The sequence below is a fragment of the Martes martes genome (assembly GCF_963455335.1).
Source record: "Martes martes genome assembly, chromosome: 13".
NCBI classification, from domain to species: domain Eukaryota; kingdom Metazoa; phylum Chordata; class Mammalia; order Carnivora; family Mustelidae; genus Martes; species Martes martes.
The window spans coordinates 55,095,800-55,118,898 of NC_137901.1; the positions used below are offsets into that span (position 1 = coordinate 55,095,800).

The following is a 23,099-nucleotide window of genomic DNA, read 5'->3' on the forward strand; positions in this document are numbered from 1 at the left end:
ACGGCGGTTCCTCCCGGCTGTGCTGTTGGGCGTACAGTTCAGTTCTGCATATACTGACTTTACTAAGAACATTAAAGGTTAGTCTCTACGTATAGTACTTGGAGAATACAAGTCCAGCAACCAGGAAGCCTGCCCTGTGAAAGGTTATACATCATTTTGGGAGCTTGACTACCTTCACACTGAAAATCATCAAATGAATGGACAGTAACCAACTGATACTAGGAGAAATATATTTAAGTCTAGAAGCTGTTGATGATAAGGTAGGCCTCATCTCTTCTACCTCTTTCTACTGAATATCCAAAACTAGATAGGAAAAAAAACACAGATGTGGTTCAGTTCAAAAATATTTTTAGGAAAATAAGGTAAGAATACAAAACTGTTTATACTATAAGTTCCCACTTACTAAGTTCATCTCATAACTGAATCAGTCTGGTGTATCTGTTAAGACAGGAGTTGGCAGATTATAGCCCACAGGCCAAACAGGGCCCATCACCTGTTTTTGTGCATCCCAAGGATGAAAAAATGTTTTTTAGATCTTTTAAGTATCTTATTTATCTGAGAGAGAGAGAGAGAGAGAGAGAGAGAGAGAGAGAAGGCATGAGTAGAAAGAGGGAAAAGCAGACTCCCTTCTGAGCAGGGAGCCTGACACGGGCTCAACCCCAGGACCTGTAGATCACGAACTGAGCTGAAGGCAGACACTTAACCATCTGAGCCACCCAGGTGCCCCAGTTTTTACATTTTTAATGGCTAAAAAAGTTCAAAAGAATATTTCATAACATGTGAAAATGATACAGAATTCCAATTTCAATGTCCACAAAGTTTACAGGAACCCAGCCGCACTCACCCGCTTACCTACTGTTCGTGACTGCTTTTGTGCTAATCCACAGAACCGAGCAGCTGCGGCAGAGACCACAAGGCCCATAAAGGTCGAAATAGTTATTTGCTGTCCCTTTACAGGAGAAGATGCTGCCCTGCGGGTTCAGAGCTCTGGCTGTCGTTGGGCAGCCTGCCGCAAGAGGCCTGAGCTCTGTGGGGTTGTCTCTCCACCCGTCTCTCCCTTACAGGGCTGCCATGTGGATTCTGAGAATAGGAAAATGCCAAGCACATCAACAGCAGCACGTGGGCACCACGTCTGAGTTAGCCAGCTCTCACTTCACTATTGCTGCTGTTTGTTGCTACCAAAATTACACTAATGCACCTTTACCAGGGAGGGCATTCTATCTTCCTAAACCTGTCTGGACATTAGGGTTGACACTAATTTATAGTCTCACCTACTCTTAAAAAAAATCTTTTCATTAATTGGTCATAATATTTTTGAAATTAGTCCCAGTCTCCTTCCCAAATGAAGACAGTCATCAATCACTGTGGTACTGTAATGGGCATTAATTAGAAGTTTAACTCAAAGGACAGTCATTTTTAATGTTAGTATCTTGTTCTGTCCTCATATTTCAAAACCATTTTCAAAAATGCATCCCAGCTAGAGACAGTGGAAAGAGAGATGATATATTCCAATTCTGCTCCCTTTTTGACAGATAATTAAACTAGGACTCATAGGGGTCAAGCAACTTTCTCGAAGCACAGGAAACCCTTAATTAAAATGAACATTCACTGACTTGTATTTGGACTTTTGCTTTGCACTAATCCACCTGCAGGCTTTTTCAGACAAAAGCTTTGAACTTATTGGCCTGACTAAAAATTCAAAATAGTTTCTAGTCATACAAGTAGACAACTTGCCATGACAAATTCTCTTGGTCATGATGCTCTTATTTCATTTAGAAATGCCACAAATACATCCAGTTAATGCATTAAATATGAAAAGACTTGCTGAAGACACTCAATTTATTAATGATTCAGGAGAACTTCCTAAACATCTATTTGGAATACATTTATAATTCATTTCACAGCTTAGCTGTGGTCCCACAGGGCAAATATTTATCAAATATTTCTCTGTTTTAAGTCCTCCTTTTACATTTATTTGTAGAAGAATAGATTTTTTTTCCCAAATAAAGGCTAAACTTCCTAAAAGCATCCATCCATCTATTGTAATTTAATGTGCATTTCCTGATAAGGTGACAGTAATGGGCTTTCAAATATAACAGAGTACACTGTGCAACCAAACAAAAGAATAATTATTAAACATAATAGCTGGCTATAAATTGAACACGATACACGCTGAGTACATCATAAATATTTATTAGAGTAACTATGGTAATTAATAAACACAGTAATCAACACAAGGGGAAACAACATCTGAAAACCCTCCCAAGGCAAGAAAAGCTTCGTAACTCAGCTACTGGCGAATGATACATGACCAGCAGTATGACAATCAGAGGATCTGGCTTGACTAGTACCAGTGGATTTAAGAGCGCAAGAGTGGAGAATATCTTGAATCAGGCTGCCACTGCTCCAACCCACCGACACCGACAACTGATGGTCTCTACTTCCCATGGCTTATCACAGCTACAGGGGAGTATCTGAAATGAGAGCATTGGCTTTGGAGCTAGAAATATCTAAGTTTGCACCCCGTTCTTCCTCCTCTGACTGGGAAACCTGCCTCAAATTACTTAAAGTCTCCATACCGACTGTAAAAAAGAAATAACATACACATGTGAGAGTTTTGTGTGACTAGACTCAAATCAGTGGTCCTTTTGCAGAGTGAACAAATAGCAAATCACTACGTTGTACACCTGAAACTAGTACAGCGTCACATGTCAGTTAGACCTCAGTAAAAATGTAAGTTTAAAAAAGAGTTGCTGTGTAGATAAAGGTACACTATGTCACATACTTAGCTAAATATCTGGAACAAAGTCCATATTCAGTAACTGGGCCTTCTTACTCTACTGGTAATACTTCTGAGACTTCTGAGCCTGACATCACACCTACTGCTGTTATTACTTCCACTAGTACAAACACTAGGAAGTCACTGGATCCCACTCCTTTGGCCAATGTATTATTAGTGGTCATATGTCAGCTGTAATAATTCAGAATCTTCGTATCTATACACATAGGCCCCCCCAGGCTAGCTAAAACGTAAAAAAGTAAACAAAAACGGACAACAGTAAATGTTGGTAAGGATGTAGAGAAACTAAAACCTTCATATACTGCTCATGAGAATATAAAATGGGGCAATCACTATGGAAAACATTTTATGTCAAAGAGTTACTGTATGACTCTCAGCCATTCTACTCCTAGAGATATATACCCAAGAGAAAAGAAAACATGTCCACCCAAAAACATACACAAATATTCACAGCAGCGTTATTCAAAATAACCAAAAAATGGAAATGACTCAAATGTCTATCAATGATGAATGGATTAACAAGATGTGGTAGATCTACACAATGGAATACTATTCAGAAATAAAAAATAATAAGAGGTCTCTGCTGGGCAGGGAGCCTGCTTCCCTTCCTCTCTCTCTGCCTGTCTCTCTGCCTACTTATAATCTCTGTCTGTCAAATAAATAAATAAAATCTTAAAAAATTATTAGAAATAAAAAATAATGAAATATGGATACATGCTACAAGATGGATGAACCCTCAAAACATCATGCTAAGTGAAAGAAGCCAGGTACAAAAGATCATATCTTATGTGATTCCATTTATAGGACATGATCAGAATAGGGCAAATCCATAAAGACAGAAAGTCGACTACTGATTGCCAGGGGCTGGGAGGAAGTGTAGACTGAGGAGTCATTGCTAAGGGTATGAACTTTCTTTCTGGGGGGATGACAAGGTTCTAAACTTAGATAGTGGTAATGGTTGCACAGCTCTGGGAATATATTCAAAACCAGTGAATTTTATGGTGTGTGAATTATATCTCAAAAAAGCCGCTTTAAAAATAGAATTAATCAAGCACACAGGGCAACTACATATCTGGGGAGTGGCAGGAAGGAAAAAAGTTAGTCTTCCATATGTACTTCACTCTGCCAGGGAGTGCCAGAAGCACCACACAAATCTCCTGGGAAGACTGGCAATGTGGGCCCAGCACAAAGGACAAAGTAGGGTGGGTGAGGAGTGAACTTGGTCCCCACCTTCCACACCCACTCTCCCATCATGAAGTGGAATATTTATGATAACAAGCAGAACCTAAGATGAGAAGGAGTAGGAAGATTATAAGCTCTAGAGTTGAAAACCTCTGTGCAAAAGCTGGGGTATAAACCTGGTTCCCCACATTCTAGTTTATGACCTTGGACCCATTAGTTAACCTCCCTGGCCTTCAGTTTCCTCATCTACAAAATGAGTCTGATAACCGCACCTCGTGTCCCACGGTTGCTGTAAGGGTACCCTAATGCACAGGAAGCCCTTATAAGAGTGTCATCTGATACAAACTGCTATTGTTGTCACTATCATCTCCACTGGCATTGTTCTTTGGTGCAACAGGCTGACTCTACTCTCCAAAGTCAGACGAGGACTGCAGCACCATCCCACAGACACACACCAGCCCTCCCAAGGGAACTTCAGTCAAGCTCACCAAGGTGCATGGTCTTGTTCCTTTCCCATCTACTGATGACAACTACTTTGATGAGGCCTCTTCCTTAACACAGACAATAAAGGCACCCAAGGAGAGCAGCACCGGACATTTGCACTGGCAGGTAACAGCAGCAACCTGAAGTGTAGACTCAGGCACATTTTCGGGTGTTCTTCACTGAATGTTCACAACCAGCTGACAAGGTAGGCATTGTTTAACCACATTGCTTTACAGATAAAGAAAAGTTCAAATACACTGAGTAACCACTAAGTTAATAACAGTTAAAGAAGTTGGAGCTGAAATTCCAACTCAGATCTGTGCATCTTATGACACTTTCCAGTACATTATGCTGAACTGGATTTCCAATGGAAGAGTAATTAGGAGAGGGATAAAGAATGAGGGAAGAGTATTAATTGACTAATACAATTATTTCACACACTTAAGTAACAAGATGCCAGAGTATATGCAATGCCATTTGTTTCTTCACTCACTCAATTCCCATTCAATCACACATATATTAAGCAACTATTATGTGCCAGTATCGATGATAAAAAACAGTCTTGGAAGGAAATAGACTTTAAAAGAGAAAATTATAATAAAAATTTTTAATAAAAAAATATAGAAGAATATGGTCAGCACATTAGTAAATGAACAGAGGAATGTGCTCGACAACGAGATCAGGGAAGTGTCACTGCGTTCCCAATGGCAGAGCTAGCCCCATCCACAGCCCTCAACTCCTTTAAACAAGAATTCAGAGGAGAATACCATATGCTCATTTTCAATGCCTTTCTCTCCTCTGGAACAATGATGAATAGAATTTGAAGCCAAACTTCTGAGTCTTCCCTATGATTTGTTTCTGTTTGGAAAATTGCCAGCCCACAATCCTTCCCCCTGTACCTCATGGGACAGGACAAGCATGGACCCAACTGGAGGACTGACTAGGGGAGGGTGCAGAAAGGAGGGTCCATGGCAGAAGGGTCCATCCCAGGAATGGGCTGCAAGAGGGCAGAGGCTGTCTGTGAGACCAAAAGTGAGGCACAATCCCTAAGACATTTCTATCTATTTCAGGACTGATAACATTCTGACAGACTGAATGGTATGTGGAAGTAATTCATTTCACATTTTAAAAAGCATATTTCACAGGGCAGAGAGCGACGGCTGCATAAACACATCGTAATGTAGTCCTCAAATCCTAATGGGATCTCCACTGTGCTCACAACCACAGAGATAACACTTAAGGTTCTTATCCTGTCAGAGAGACCACGTACTTTCCAACTCTTTCCCTATAGCAAAGGACAAGGCAATTACCATGAAAGAGAAAGAATAAGGAGAAGATACATGAAATATTCCTTTGGAAGAACCAGCTAACTTCTCAAGAGATTTGAAAGGATCAACGTTTAGATGGTAAATAAGAAATACACTAAATTCATTTTAGGAACCTAAGTTTTTTCAAATATTTTAAGGTCATGTGTTAACCCAACATGTTCATATAACTAAGGTTGCAAATATATCCAACAAATAACACAATATCTATCTTATGAATCGGAAGAAAATAATCTGTCAATTGAAATTCTAAGATTTGATATACTATTAAGATCAAATTTTTCCTACAAATGCCATGATTTTATAATGAAAGTTAAACGAGAATTCAGAGAAAAAAACCTGAGGCTCATTTTCAATGACAAAATGTTCTTGAATTTTGGGGTGCCTGGGTGGCTCAGTTGGTTCAGCTTCCAACTCTTGGTCTCAGCTCAGGTCATGACCTTGGGGTCAGAGGATCGAGCCTCACGTGGGGCTCCACGCTCAGCATGGAGACTGCTTGGGATTCTTTCCCTCTACCTCTCCCTTCCCTCTCTCACACTCTCTTTCTCAATCTCTCTTTGAAATAAATAAATAAAACCTTTAAAAAAAATCCTGAATTTATAAAGTATTTATGATATTCAAAAGTCATTCCCAGAGTAAGTGCTATAAGCATAAGCAATAAAGAGCCACAAATAAGAATTTAAGCAAAATTCAAAATAAAATAAAACATTAGAAACAAGATATGTGGGAGAAAATACCTATCATGTATTAGTCCTGAATAGTGCTCAGCATAATTATTTTCTTTTGTCAGAAGAATAAAAGATATTTTTTAATTCTTGATAACCAATTGTGAAATACTCATCTCTAAATTTAACTGAAATGTATGTACTGATTATTCTTTATGAGATGAAACAGAAATTGTTTTCAAATTTGGCATATAGCAAATAAGATTTATTTTAATCATAGCAAATTATATATCAAACTTAAATGCCTCTTTCTTGATGGTGCCTATTTAAAAGCAGTTGACTTGAATCTTTTTATTAGTATGAAACAAACTGTGTTTGGGTGGAAAATTATTTTGAACTGTCATATGCTGTAGATTTATTAAATACAACAATGTTTAGCTGTCTATTAAGAAAATGGAAACGCTTCCATTTTAAGAAAATTTCATTTTGAAAATGTATGCATTTAAAAAAGTAGATTTCACAATAAGGACAGTATGGAAATCTGTTCACCAGATATTTACTTCAAAAATCTCAATTTTTGTTTTATCTACAGTGACTAAAGTCCTTTTGTTCATTTCTCTTTGATCTAACAAAGAACAGTAGAAAACAAAGCCTTGATTATTCTTAAGGTATTTAATGACTATTTAAAAAAAGCTGATAACAGCAATAAAAGGAAGCTTTAAAAAAGAAAAGAGAAAAAGCATATAAAGTCTAAACAGCAAACTCAAACAGGAACATGTTAGAATGCCTCTCAAAATCAGCTGTGGGCAATCTACACATTTCCCTTGTCAGGTGCACGTCAGCTGGCCATCTCTCTACCCAGGAGCTGGGACTAGGAATGGTGTCAGTGGAAGTCTGCTCCTCCCACTGTGCCAAAATATCAGAGCCTCAAGGGAGGGGCGGGTACTGGCCAGGACAGCAGTGCACTGCTCGGAAGTGCATACCTTTACCCGTTGGTCATCCACATCGATGACTGTAGCCACGCGAATGAGCCTGGGGTTCCTTCTGTCCACCGCTTCAAGTCTCATGCTCGGCAGAAAACCGTGGGGTGTCCGCTGGAATGTCAGAAGAGTAAAGTCAGCAAAACCCAACTGCTCAGACACGCATGTTTTCTAAAGTGCAATTGTTCTGACTTTGCATTCAGACCCTTAATACAACTGCAATTTAGGTTGAAAGGCACCTAGGGCTAATGCATGTTATTTTATTCAATCTTATTTAAACTTGTGAGAGGAGAAAGAATTTTTTGGTAATTTTCAAGATAGCTAAAAAGAGATTAAATCATAAATTCATTAAATGATCACAAGATTTGGAAAAGCTTCTAATTGATTAACTAATTGTTAAGTTTTTTCCTGAAATTAACTTAATAAATTAAGAAACTGTTGACTATTGTCACTGCCCAGTTTTGGAGTGTGTGACCCAGAGACAAAATTATTTAGTAAACAATTAGAAAGGATAAACATAATCCTTTATAAATCTAAATTTTAAAACAGATAAAACCTGCATGACTATCACAGTTAAACTGTTTTAAAATCATACCCCGATGTATTTAAAACCATAACCTGTGCTTTTGTTACTTACGTGTAACCTAAGCATGTTAAAAACTGTATTAATAAATTCAAGCTTTCTTCCAACTCTTAAAATGCTAGGAACCAGGAGTCTATAATGATGGACACTCAGAAAACACTAAAAAAAACACAATGGGAAAAAATACACTGGGACTTACGAAATCACTGACCCCAAGGAAATTTAAATACCAAAATCAAAGTTGAAAGACAACTCAGACAGTGTTCACAGACTGGCAAAAACTTCACTTCGAAAGCTATTACACACGAAAGTATTCAACTGACCTCACTGCAAATGAAACTGCATTGAATTCCTCAAATCTAGAAATGGCACTAGAAAAATAAAACCTTCATGATTCATGAGTAATAAATAGTTAAATCTTTCCCCAGTACCTCATCTGTTTCTCTCCAGCTTTTGTGGAAGCATATTTTCTTCCAAAATGCATTATTACACCTACTAAATGGAGTACACGGACTATAATTAGGCCTTTGATGCTTGAAAATCTTTCCGATCTCCCCAAGGTCACTGTCCCGGTAAGAAAGGTAACAGTTTCATAGTGCAGATACCAAAGATATATAGCTTGAGGTGAAGCCATAATAACCCTTGTCAGAGCCTGGAAGTTGCCTTTGTAACTACATCATAATTTTGTTTTCTTGTAATTTTCTTCTTGGAAAAGTAAAATGAGTTTTGACAGAAAGCAAAAGAGAAAAAGATAATACAAGCAGCTGGTATTCTGCTTATTGAGTTTCTGCAATTCTCAATGTCCTTCCAAGCGCTCTAGGACTTCTAGCCTTCTTAATTTGGTTACATTTCTTTTTCAAATCCAGCCTACTGTATAATCATTTTTTAAATGAAATAACATTTTGTTTCAAACCCCTTGTGATCCCTAGAAAACTTTTCATAAATGAAATCGTATGTGGAAGCTCACTATATAAAATTCTGATTAAAGATGAGTCAGGAAGCCCGGAGCACACAAGTTGAAAGGGAACAACTTGAAAACCACTTTAGACATAAAGATCTCTAACTATACTATCAATGCACTGTCTTTTACCAAATAATTTATGCTTGGTTCAACCCTGGAATAAATGTATAAGGACAAATTTGAACTTAAAAACTGGTGTTCTAACAAATGCTAAAAGCAATGTTTCCCTCAAAATGGATAAAACTAGAACACACACAGGCTCCATACAATTCACCGATTTTATCATGGTGTCCTGAACATTCAGACAGTCCCCGAGACTGTGAGAGCAGAGTCCCCACTTGATGGACGAATACAGGCAGAAATGAAGGACCCAACCAGCATCTGAGGTTGATGAGGTGACTTTCACTGCACTAGAGTGGGTTACCAGGCTTTTCGAGTAAGGAAACCATTGTTAACTTTTGTGTAGAGGAACCATTGTAAGTGAATCACTTCCTTTGCAGTTTTAACTGAAAACAAGGCAAATTGGTTATGAATAACACTCAACTTTAAAAAGAAAAAATCCAGAATAATTTAAAAATTGTCAAATGAAGTCAACATGTACATTGCTTAAAGGTGAGAGTATACTCAGATACAAGCTTACCATTTTAAAAACTTTGGCAGGAACGGCATTTGTTTGAGTAGCTTCCAGATACTCTGTCCAGGAAAAATTTTCTGGATCAGGATAACCTGAAAAAATATACACACATATCAAAAGATTACACACTGACATTTTGATTCCCATGTACTGTAAGACATCTGACCTACTATTAACTGAATGCTCACTATTTAATAGCCCCTGTGCTAAGAACCTCACATACATTGCCTAACTTGTCTATTTGCACCTCTGAGAGGGAGGTTAAAGGGAGCACTCATTCATTGGCTCATTCATTCACCCAACAAAGCCAAGGTAAAATGGTGCTGTGCATACTTGGCAGAGTAAGTTTACACCCAGAAGTCCTCCTTGGAAGTTTGAAAAAAAAACAGAATCACCATCTGACTCAGACCATGAACTGGTCATCTTTCTTTCTTTTTTTTTTTTTTAAGGATTTTTATTTATTTATTTGACAGACAGAGATCACAAGTAGGCAGAGAGGCTGGCAGAGAGAGGAGGAAGCAGGCTCCCTGCCCAGCAGAGAGCCCAATGTGGGGCTCGATCCCAGGACCCTGGGACCATGACCCAAGCCGAATGCAGAGGCTTTAACCCACTGAGCCACCCAGGCGCCCATGGTCACCTTTCTAATTCCTCCAATACCTCCAGTTCCTCCAATACTTCTGCCTCTATTAGGGTTTTATTCTCTTAATTACATCTCTGTAATTGTAATTTCCCAGATTTACCATTTTTAATTGCAATTAAAAAATATATATTGGTATAACCTGACATAAAGCATTCTGTTTCAAAAAATTTCTAATTGGGTTTCTTGTTTCTCTTCACATTTGTGTTATTTTAGTCCTAATTATATTATGTTACCTATTACTGTGCTGTTTTCTTTTTCCTTTAAAGGAATAAGTAGTTAGATTTATTCATCAGCTCTACTGTACTCATTTCCCTTTTCTAATTATTTTATCTGCTGCCTTTACTCTTATTACTTTCCTCATATTTCTCTTAGGATTGTTTTTACTTGTCAAATTGAATTATAAAGAAAATTAATTATTTTCATTTTTTAAATAATAGAAGCATTCAAGACTATGAGCTTAATCATTGTTGCCCTTGAATACAGCTTTAGACACCTGGACAAACTTTTATGACATATTTATTTTTCTCACTTTTATTTCTCAAAAATAATTATTACTACAATCTGTAATTGTCACCTTCATTTAGTCACTGGCCAAATATTTATTTAAGAGATATCTCAAAGGTTAATTTTTGTAGATATTTATTTATTTTTTTAATTTTTAATTAATTTTTTAAGATTTTATTTATTTATTTGACAGAGAGAGAGAAAGAACACAAGTAGGCAAAGAGGCAGGCAGAGAGAGAAGGGGAAGCAGGCTCCCTGCTGAGCAGAGAGCCCGGTGCGGGGCTCCATCCCAGGACCCTAAGATCATGACCTGAGCTGAAGGCAGATGCTTAACCCAGTGAGCCACCCAGGTGCCCCAATTTTTATAGTTGTTTGAAATATTAATAACAGTATCTAGTTTATCACATTTCAGTTTCAGAATGTCACATGGTCTGCATAATTCCTGTTTGAAGACTTCAGGATTTCTTTTTGGCCTAATATAGGATCAACAGTCAAAACTTTTCTTAAGTATATACAGATACAGACATATATGTTTTAATGTATAATATCAGTATGCATTAATTCAATATAAATGGCTATATTGTTCAAAAATCTGTTTATTTTTATTTAAATAAAAAGCCTGAAGCAATATGCTAAAATCATTAAAACAGTTTTTCTACACAGTGTTCTACTTTCTGATAATTTTTTCTTCATATTTAAACTTTTTACTAAAATAAAATATACTTAAAGAAAAATATACAAATCAAGTAAACAGCTTGAAAACTATTCACAAAATTAACATAGCTCTATAACCAGAAGCCAGGACACCACCTGGCTCACTGTGCTCCCTCCCAGTCACTACCCCCTCTCCACAAAGAGAAACTCTCATCCTCTAAGATTAGCTCGGCTAGTTCCATTTTTTCCTTTGTATAAATGGAATCATACGACATGTGCTCATTTGCGGTGGACAGCTTTTGCTCGGCACTCTGTGAGGTTCATGGGGACTGCTGTATGCAGAATGTTTACTTTCACTGATGTGTAGTAGTCCATTGGGTGAGGGTTTCACAATTCATTTTTCCATTTTTTTGGTGATGGTCATTTGGGTAGTTTTGATGTGGGAACTATTATGGAAAGTGCTGCTACAAACATTCTAGTACATTCTCTCGGTGACCAGAAATACACACGGCAGTTGGAACGCATCCAGGAGTAAAACTGCTAGATCATGGGGTATTTTGCTTCATATTTTGATGTTACATTACTTAACACAGAAAAGGATATGTAATGTTCACTAGTAACTGTGCTTTTTATTAAACACAGAAAAAAATGTCTCTTTTAGATACCTTAATTGCATTTTGCATCAAATTCTTCTCTTTTTTTTATTAAAAATTAAATTGTATGCCATCCTGTTACTTTCTGTTTATGTTTTCTTGGTAACATTTTCCCCATCTTTTAAAAATTATTTTGTTTCAGGTGCATCTATTTTAAACTTCTGAATGGATTTTGGAAAACATTTACATTGACTTTCAGAACTGGTTTGCTTTATCTCACTTCTATAAACATGTTTTAAGCTGGAATTTTTTCAAAAAAGCGCTCTTAGGATTCCCTTTGCTTTTTGTCCTTGTCTATATGTCCTTGTGACATACCTTCTGTTTCACTATTTCTATGCTTGTTACTTTTGTAGCTCATATTTTTATATTTTTAATGACTGTCCAAACTCATTCTCTGTATTTCGAATCTCCACATTTCTGCATGGGTTCTGAATATGTTCATACCTTGTCCCCTCAGCACCAGGTCCCCTCCTCCCTCCTCCAGATTCCCCACCAAGGGCCTGGGCAGCAGATTCCGTGGAATGGTGACTAAAGAAAGCAGTGCACGGTGGGTTGAGGAACAAGTGAAGTGACTAAGAGAAGAAGCAATTAGGGTTGCCCGAGCCCCTTAAGGAAATCTAGCAGGGGACACCTGGGTAGCTCAGTTGGTTAAGCTACTGCCTTTGGCTCAGGTCATGATACCAGGGTCCTTGGATCAAGTCCCGCATCAGGCTCCTTGCTCAGTGGGGAGCCTGTTTCTTTCTCTGCCTCTGCCTGCTGCTCTCCCTGCTTGTGCTCTCTCTTTCTCTGATAAATAAATAAATAAAAGCTTAAATAGGAAAGAAAAGAAAGAAATCTAGCAGGCTGCTATGAAAGAAAGCATCTTTTCACCCTTTTTGTGATCAATAAATAAAAATTAAAAAAAAAAAGATGTCACTTTTTCAAATGTTTCTGAAGCAATAACTGCTTCTATGGCACTCTCCAGAAATGAGTTAGGTTTGTACAAAAAGAGGAAAACATGTATTATCCACATCTTCCCTGTCCAATGAGCCTAAGAAGAGAACAATGTCTCGTTGCCTAGGGAGGCCTGCAAAAGCTACCTGCTCCTCCTGCCTTCCTCCAGGACCCCACCCTGAGTCCTGCTCCACCTCCGGGTAGGGAGGCAGAAGTGGGGCAACAGAGGAAGGGGCAAGAGCCACATACCTTCACACGGCTGTGTGACAATGAGACAGAAGCTTTTCAGAAGTTTAATTCCTTCTTGTTTCAAGAAATATGTGAAACCACCCCATGGAACAATAGCCGTTAACCTCTTCACTTGTCTCCAAGAAGCAACACCTAACTGGTTTCCCCTTATTAGTAACCTCTCTACTGAGTATTGCATTTACACTAAGTCATTTATTCCTCACATATGCTGTGAGGTGTGCCTGGTCACCCTCATTTTATAAATGAGGATCAGAACAATTGTGTCTGACTCCATTACCCACACACTCAACCACTGCTTTCCCTAGTACGGTAACCCAGAGCTCCATGGTCCAAGGAGGTCCATCCTCCAAGAACTCAGGACTGGGAGCGTGAGCTCCCCCTGAAGGCCAAGGTGTAGTATGGCATGGGTGAGAGTGGGAACATCACTGGATTGGATGCAAGCTGTTGATACAAATGCATTTGTTCACATCCCACCTCTTTCCACACTATTGAGACATTAACACTTCTGAGACGGGCAAAAGCTGAGGTCAACACTGTGGCCGTGGGCACAGATGGTTGAACCAAACAAGGGAAATGTGTCAGATATTGGGATCAAGGAACTACAAAGCAGGGCACCTGCCAGGCAGCCCCTGGATTTCCCCCAGGTACTGGCAGTTCTCTGGAGAAGAGGAAGACCCAGGTGACAAATATCTTCAATTAACGTTAGCAGATAGCTACGAGGCAACCAGCTGACAGCCAGAGGAGGGAGGAGGTGTGGTGGAGTGGAAGAGCTCGAGCCCCCAGGGAGGAGAAGCCTCTCTAAAGAGCTGGGAGCTGTTCTAAGGGAAGCAGCACGACTATTAGGGGCACACAGAATGTGCCTTCCCCAGAGGGCAATGAGAAAGCCCCGTGTGAAAAAGCTAAGAGATGGCGGTCAATCTCAGTGCTTGGAGTTACAAAAACTGGGGGTTAAGAAAAAGTCCGTGAAGAAGATACAACACATGGGGATGGGCACAAGAATGGAGAAACTTAAGGTCAAACCAAGTTAAATATAAGTGAAAACATACCTAAATCATGTCATTCCAAGGGCTATTTAAATCACTCAGGGAAAAGCATGTCCTTACCACTCTGACCTCATCTCCCTTTCACTCTGCTATGCTCCAGCAGGGACACAGTCAACTTCCTCCCTCCTCAAGGACTTGTACCTGCTTCTCTTTCACAGGGAAGTTCTCCCCATGGACTCTGGACTGCCCACCTCACCTCCTTTAAGTTGTTGCTCCAATATCACATCCTCAGTAAGTCCTTCCCTGAACTCCCTGTATATATACCCCCAAATACATGTGCTTTTCCTAACATTATTACCTGTTTTATTTTTCTCCATAGCACTTACCACCAATTAACTTATTATATAAATATTTTACATATTTGTTCTCTCGCTTTATAGGGACATAAAGAGACTTGAAATGCCAGGTCTCACTTTCCTCATCAGTACAATGAAGAGTTAAATGAAGTGCCCTCTTAAGTGCCCTGCCTTACAAAAGGGATTTGTTCACCTCACTGCTACTTTCTCTGAGTCTAGAACAGTGTCCAGTATGTAGTTATCACTCAGTAAATACTTGGAAAATATTTGCTGAATGACTAAAATGTATTTCTTAATAAGTTTGCATTTGATATTGCAGTGGCCATGAACGACAGATACATGAGCCAAAATTATATTGGTCTAGCCTCAAAATAATGAATGGAACGCTGATATATAGTTGTTTGCCTGCTGGTGTTGTTCAGATGTTCAGAGGTGCCATTAGAATAAGCTGATGCTTATTCTGGTACCAGCCAAGATTCCAAATAGCTCTAAAGACTGGACAGTACCAAAGGAAGGGCATCTGATTTGTGGCATCTGTACATTCCCTTTGTATTAGAAAGGCCCACTTATACATCAGATTAGTTACAGACTCTTATAACAACATTCTCCATTATTTTACCTCCAGGAACAACAGCCTCAATAGAAACATTATTTTGCCACTGGAACAGTCTAAACAATTATGGTCATGAATAAACAGTATAAACCCTTAAATGCCTGGCATTCTGGTCTGTGTAACCTGCCCCGTGGAACCCAGAGAAGCGTGACAATGATAATTATATCAGTGGTCAATCTAGGAACCAAAAATCATGGGCATCCCAGGACAAGCAGTTTTTAGGTAATGGACAATAGTCCTGTTTAATAACCAACAGTAAGAAAGGATGTGTCAAGAGTCTTATTGAGAAGGGTCAGTCAGCACAGACAGGGAATTGGTGGCTTTAAGAGGGCACTTCATTTAACTTTTCATTGTACTGATGAGGAAAGTGAGACCTGGCATTTCAAGTGACTTGTCTAAGGCATGACAACTGAAAACGAAGCCAAAGTGAGCGCCTTGCTCTGCTGACCAGTGAGCTACAGAAACCAAGACTTCTAAAGAATCGCTCTGAGGTTTGCTGAGTGTTCTGTAGGCTGCCGGGCACAAAGACCACAGGGAAGCACCGACAGAGGAAAGAGAGCCATGGAACCAGTCCTCCTGAAGCCCTCCGAGGCTTTTGGCATCATTTTGAGAGAGTGGATTTTCTACGAGGGCCCCTCAAACACTGCCTATTTGTTTCTCTGTTTCCAGTAGCTCTGACAAGGCGGGAAAGTAGCTCCTCCGAATGTCCAGGCCTCCCGGTGGTAGAGACTGTCCACAGTTCTCACTGACTCCACTCAACAGATTCTGCACACATGGAGCGGCTCTTTGTGAGAATGATCTTAACATCATAGAACCACCAGCAGCCCATGCTACACAGTGGAGCACTATTTAGTACAAAAGAAATACAAGACATGAGGACAGCAAGTTGTCTCAATCACTGCTAAACCTAATTCAGGTGAACTCAATTTTGTTTTCAAAAAATAGGTTGAAACTGACCTCACAGTGATGGTACCTTAGATGCTAGAAGTCTTGGACTCATGTTCAGCTCATCACAATCAAAATTAAAACATCCTTTCTGAATAAAGAGTACAAGTTAGACTCCCTAACATTTATAACAGGATGTCAGATGTGTTCCGTGATCGTCAGATCCTAATGCACAGAGAACTTACATCTGTAGGATAAACTATCAGTACTTTAAGTATTTATCAATAGGAGCTCATCTTGTAATTGATTATTTTGCTCAAAGTATGGCTGAGATGAAGTCCATTAGGAATAGACAATGTAATACAATCTTTTCTCTGCATAGTGAAATCACTTTCAGAAAAAAAAAAAAAATCCAGACTATACTGGATAAGCTCCCAGCAGAACTTAGCTCCAAAAGGACCACAGCTACCAAAGCACCGAATCCAACCCAGTGCTTGGTAATTGACAGGCATTCAGGATGGGGTAATTGTTTCTGTTCCTCTCTATCCCCCTGTCTCTCCCTCTCTTTCTGTCTCTGTTTATCTCTCTCAGTACCTCACATTATAGAAAGCCTACTGGTTATTTTCTGTTTCTCCCTCAAGTTCACCAACTAACATGATGAGTAACATCATGATGAGTAACATAATGTTACTCATCATGATGTTACTCAGATTCCACTGAGTAATGTTCCATTAACTAAAAATCTTTACATGTTATGTCTATATTGTTCTTTGTTATATTCTTAGCTCATAGCTGGGTCTCATGCTTAGTAGGTACTTAATATCTGTTCAGATAATCAATAATATACATTTTTCTCTGAACTCTTATATTCCTTATGCTAATAGAATCTATCCATAGGAAAGAGCAAAATGCCATTTAAAATATAGTAATTTTATGTGCCTAAAAAATGTTAACAGTTGATGTTGCGAATAAATGCAAGATTTTTATTTATACTATAAATTTTTAATGTAATTTTAGCTTTGCAAAGAAATTATGAAGCTAAAATAGTTATTTGGTATCAAAAAATAATTTGCTAAAATATTTCTACATGCTCCTCAAACATCTAAGATATTTGCTAATAATATAGCCAGCAAATTGATGATTCTAGAGAATCTATGGAAGCCGACTGCCATTACTCCTATAAACTACATTTCATTACTTCTCAAAATATAAATTATTATAGTTTTATTTCTGGAAATAATCTTGCATTTAGCATACATTCACAACCAATCTGAATGCTAAACTTCCAAACAAAAATGTAGGAATGAGCATATACATTTAGCTCCATTCCCCTTCTAAATGTCACCAAAATATCAGTAAAGGCATTTTTATTTATTTTTATTTTTTATTTTTAACATCTTAATTTTATTTTTTTCAGTGTTCCAAGACTCATTGTTTATGCACCACACCTAGTGCTCCATGCAATACAGTCCCTCCTTAATACTACCACCAGTTTCATCTATGCTTCTACTCCCCTCACTTCCAAAACCTTCAGTTTGTATCTCAGAGACCACAGTTTCTCATGCTTCATCTCCCCCCTTCAATTTCCCCCAATTCACTTTTCCTTTCCTTCTCCTAATGTCCTCCATGTTATTCCTATGTTCCACAAGTAAGTGAAACCATATGATAATTGACTTTCTCTGCTTGACTTATTTCACTCAGCATAATCTCCTCCAGTCCTATCCATGTTGATGCAAAAGTTGGGTATTCATCCTTTCTGATGGCTGCATAATATTCCATTGTATATATGGACCACATCTTTATCCATTCATCTGTTGAAAGTCATCTCGGCTCCTTCCACAGCTTGATGATTCTGGACATTGCTGCTATGAACACTGGGGTACTTTTGGCCCATCCTTTCACTACATCTGTATCTTTGGGGTAAATACCCAGTAGTGCAATTACAAGGTCATAGAGTAGCTCTACTTTAATTGAGGAATCTCCATACTGTTTTCCAAAGTGGCTGCACCAACTTGCATTCCCACCAATAGTGTAAGAGGGTTTCCCTTTCTCCACAGCCTCTCCAACACTTGTTGTTTACTGTCTTGTTGATTTTGGCCATTCTAACTGGTGTAAGGTGGTATCTCAATGTGGTTTTGATTTGAATTTCCATGATGGCCAATGATGATGAACATTTTTTCATGTGTCTGCTAGCCATTTGTATGTCTTCATTGGAGAACAGTCTGTTCATGTCTTCTGCCCATTTTTGACACGATTATATGTTTTTTGGGTGTTGGGTTTGAGGAGTTCTTTATAGATCTTGGATATCAGCCCTTTGTCTATCGTGTCATTTATAAATATCTTCTCCCATTCCGTGGGTTGCCTCTTTGTTTCGTTGACTGCTTCCTTTGCTGTACAGAAGCTTTTGATCTTGATGAAGTCCCAAAAGTTCATTTTCGCTTTTGTTTCCTTTGCCTTTGAAACCTGTCTTGAAAGAAGTTGCTGTGCCCGATGTCGATGAGGTTACTGCCTATGTTCTCCTCTAGGGTTCTGATAGATTCCTGTCTCACATTGAGGTCTTTCATCCATTTTGAGTTTCTTTGTGTATGGTGTGAAGGAATGGTTGAGTTTCATTCTTCTATACATAGCTGTCCAATTTTCCCAGCACCATTTATTTAAGAGACTGTCTTTTTTTTCCACTGGCAATTTTTTCCTGCTTTGTCAAAGATTATTTGACCATAGAGTTGAGGGTCCATATCTGGACTCTCTACTCTGTTCCACCGGTGTATGTATATGTTTTTGTGCCACTACCATGCTGTCTTGGTGATCACAGCTTTGGAGTAAAGCTTGAAATCAGGCAACGTGATGCCCTCAGCTTTGTTTTTCTTTTTGAACATTTACTTTGTGATTTGAAGTCTTTTCTGGTTCCATACAAATTTTAGGATTGTTTGTTCTAGCACTTCGAAGAATGCCAGTTGAATTTTGATTGGGATGATGCCGAAAGTATAGATTGCTCTGGGCAGTATAGACATTTTAACAATGTTTATTCTTCCGACCCATGAACATGGAATGTTTTTCCATCTTTTTGTGTCTTCTTCAATTACTTTCATGAATGTTCTGTAGTTTCTCAAGTACAGATCCTTTAGCTCTTTGGTTAGGTTTATTCCAAGGTATCTTATGGTTCTTGGTGCTATAGTAAATGGAATCGATTCTCTAATTTCCTTTATATTTTCATTGCTAGTATATAAGAAAGCAATTGATTTCTGTGCATTGATTCTGTAACCTGCCACATTACTGAATTGCTGTATGAGTTCTAGTAGTTTGGGGGTGGAGTCTTTTAGGTTTTCCATAGAAAGTATCATGTCATCTGTGAAGACAGAGTTTGACTTCTTCTTCACCAATTTGAATACCTCGTATTTCTTTTTGTTGTCTGATTGCTGTTGCTAGGACTTCTAATACTATGTTGAACAACAGTGGTGGGAGTAGGCATCCTTGTAGTGTTCCTGATCTCAATGGGAAGGCTGTCAGTTTTTCCCCACTGAGAATGATATTCGCTGTGAGTTTTTCATAGATAGATTTTATGAAGTTGATCTTTAATCTTTAGGTTCCAAATGTGTCTCTTGTAGACAGCATATGGATGGGTCCTGTCTTTTTATCTAGTCTGCAACCCTGTGCCGTTTTATGGGGGCATTTAGGCTGTTCATGTTGAAACTGATTATTGAAAGATAAGTTTTTATTGACATCATGTTGCCTGTGAAGTCCTTGTTTCTATAGATCGTCTCTGTAAATTTCTGTTCTTTGTCACTCTTGGGTTCTTTCTTCTTTTATAGAACACCACCCCCCTTAATATTTCTTGTAGTGCCGGCTTGGTGGTCACGTAATCTTTTAGACTTTGTCAGTCTTGGAAGCTCTTTATCTTTTCATCCATTCTGAATGTCACCCTTGCTGGATAAAGTATTCTTGGATGCATGCTCTTCTCATTTATTGCCCTGAATTTGTCTTCCAGCCCTTTCTGGATTGCCAGGTTTCTGTGGACAGGTCTGACGTTATTCTGATGGCCCTTCCTCTATATGTAAGAAATCTCTTCCCCCTAGCTGCCCTTAAGATATCTTGTCTAAAATTACGATTTGTGAATTTCACAATTAAGCGTCTGGATCTTTCTAGACTCGTTGATCTTGGGGTGGGGGTGTTCTTTCTGCCTCTAGGACATTAATAGTTGTTCCATTCCCCAGATTAGGGATATTTTCATCCAGTATTTTTCAACTGTATCTTCTAGTGATTTCTCTTTCTCCACCTCCTCAGGGATCCCAATAATTCTGACATTGGAATGTTTCATGTTGTCATTTATTTCCCTAATTCTGCTTTCATGGCTTCTAAGTTGTTTTTTCCAGACCTCCTCCTGATCCTGCTTTTCCATCAGTTTGTCTTCTAGGTCACTAATTCAACCTTCTGCCTCAGTTACCCTAGCTGTTAGAGTATTTAGATTAGACTGGATCTTTTAATAGTTTTTTTTTTTTTTTTAAACTTCTGCCAGATCGGCTCTCACTTCCACCCTTAGAGATTCTATGTTGCCACTAATGGTCTTCTCCAACCTAGCCATTGCCTGGACAATTTTTATCCTGAATTTGATTTCTGACATATTGTTTATGTCCATATCCAATAGTTCTGTAGCAGAGATCACAGTCTCTGATTTTTTCTTCTGTCAGTTGTTCCTCCTAGTCATTTTGGTGAGAGGTGGTTAAGGGGATGTATAGCTGAATATATCAACCATGATCCAGTCAAGGTGCCCCTTGGAAAGTTTCAGAGCAACTGGAAGTCACCACCAAGAAGAAAGAAGAAAGAAAAAAATAGAGGGGAGAAAAAAAAAAAAGAAAAAACCCAGCCAAAGTGAATCCCAAAAGATTTAGAAGGTACATAAACCAAAAATGAACAAAAAGATCAGCAAAAGTAAAATACAAGAACAAGAAAAAAAGAAAGAGAAAAGAAAAACCAGTCAAAATGAACCCCAAGAATAAGAGTTATATAGTATAAAAACAAAAACAAATACACGGAAACACTGACATAAGAGTAAGATGGGAAGGTGGTTATAAACCCTTGATATGGGCAAGGAAGGTTATTTCAGTACTTCCTGGGTGTATCTTGTTATCTTTGTTAAAGGACTCAACTTTCCAGAGATGTAGGGAAATTAAAACTAGTTTATAGATAGGGATTGTATTGAATAGGGAAAAAGGATTACCTTGAAGCTTATATCTATACATATTAAAAAAAAAGAAAGAACAAGAAAAAGAAACCCAGGTATATGTATGAAAAAAGTTCAAGTTAAAAAGTTACTATGTAATATAGTATATTAAATATCTATTTGTAATGGTGAGTAGGTTAAAAAAATAAAAGAATAAGAATTGTGAGAACTAATTTTAAAAAAAAAGTTGTGTATCTATGAAATATATAGGTTTTGGGGGCAATACCAGGGTTTAGTATATTGGTTTCCCCTGATATGGGGTTTTACAGTTTTATGGGAAACCTGTGATTATTTTCCTCTTGTTCTTTGGGTTTGTCTTCTGGGGGAGGGGCCTGCTGTGTTGTTTTTCAGTCATTCTTGGTTGGGCTGAGTCGTCCTGCCCCCTAGCAAGGGACTGGACTCTGTGGAAACCAGTTTTTCAGGTTTTTTGTTCTCTGGAGGTTTTTGTTCTTGGGCAGCTACCCCCCTCACCCCCGCCCCCTTTTCAGAGGGCTAGTGCAAAAAGTAAACTGTCCACACCCAGTCCTCCGCCTCAGAGAGAAGCTTCAGTCTGCTTCTCCCTGGATGGTCCAGAACACACATACCCGCCTCTGCAATCTCTGCTGAACACCACAACCTCCCACAGGTGGTGCGCACTCCCAGCCACCATCTCAGGGGTCGCCAAAGGCCCCACTTGTCTCTGTAACCCCGTGCCACTAAAACTGCAGGCAATTTTGGTCCGGGGGAACCTGATCCTGGCGGTTGTTGGGACTGCTTTCTGGGGTCCATGCCCACAACCCAGCAGGTGCAGGTTGCAAAAGGCTGCAGGTTCAGGGACCACCAGCCAGTGCCCACACCAGGCTCTCTCAGGGGCGGGCGGGGGTGCACCCAGCCCAAGTGGTGGTGCAAGCAGAGGAAACCCATGGGCCCAGGAGGATTGGAGCCCCCACTGAATTCTCTTAGGCACAGGTGGTCGCTGGCTGTGACTATCCTGAGACCATGGGCTTAGGACCGTGCCCGTGGACACCTGATTCCACCAGTTGCCTCTTAAGATTTTTTGCTCTTTTTGAGTGCTTTTAACTAGACCCCAAGTTAATGCTGTTCCCCAAGCACAAGGCACTTTCGTACTGGGGTATTACTTTCTAGTGAGTCGCTTCTGGTTGCTCCCTTTCCCTTCTGCTTATCCTCCAATAACATTTCGAGCATTCCCACGCCACTTTACCTCTCCACAGATAATCTCCTAGCCTCATAGAGATCCAGAAGTGTATAATCTTACATCTCAGGCTGATTTCATGGGTGTTCAGTGTTCTGGTAGATATTTAGCTCACTTCAGGGGATCTGTTGAACAGGGTCTCCTACTTCTCTGCCATCTTGCCCCTCCTCCCTCAGTAAAGGCATTTTTAAATGAATACTTATCAACAGAGAAAATGCTGAATTAATTTTGATGCAACACATAATAGAATATTATACAGCCTTTTAAAAGAATCAGAACTATACCAAATGAGTTGGAAGAGATTTGCCCTTAGACACAGCTGAGCAAGATAAAAATACAATGGAAGCTATGTATATAATATAATCCCATTTTCCACAAGCAGTTATTTTAAAAGGATAGGGGTTCACAAATACATGGATATATATGTATGTGTACATGTATATGCAATCATATGAAAATTAACAAAATATTGATAGCATAGGATTGTTAATAGTTAAACCACTTTTTCTTTTCCCCTTGGGAAAATAAATTTCCTAGACTCCCATGATGTTAAGTGTAGTTATGTAACTGAGTTCTGGCCCATGCATGTGAGTGAAATGATGTAAT

The 23,099-nt window shown here is 38.9% G+C and overlaps 1 protein-coding gene across 3 annotated transcripts in view; it reads right to left on the reverse strand.

Moving 5' to 3' along the window:
• The window catches only part of L3MBTL4 (L3MBTL histone methyl-lysine binding protein 4), a gene marked incomplete at both ends in the record, with an annotated part of 359,304 nt that overhangs the window by 225,689 nt on the left and 110,516 nt on the right, over nucleotides 1-23,099 (reverse strand). For all 3 annotated transcript variants that reach the window (XM_080822147.1, XM_080822146.1, XM_080822148.1), the window contains 2 exons: nucleotides 7,439-7,549; nucleotides 9,620-9,705. In XM_080822147.1, the coding sequence (XP_080678273.1) occupies nucleotides 7,439-7,549; nucleotides 9,620-9,705 (197 nt within the window). The remainder of the gene's footprint in view (nucleotides 1-7,438; nucleotides 7,550-9,619; nucleotides 9,706-23,099) is intronic.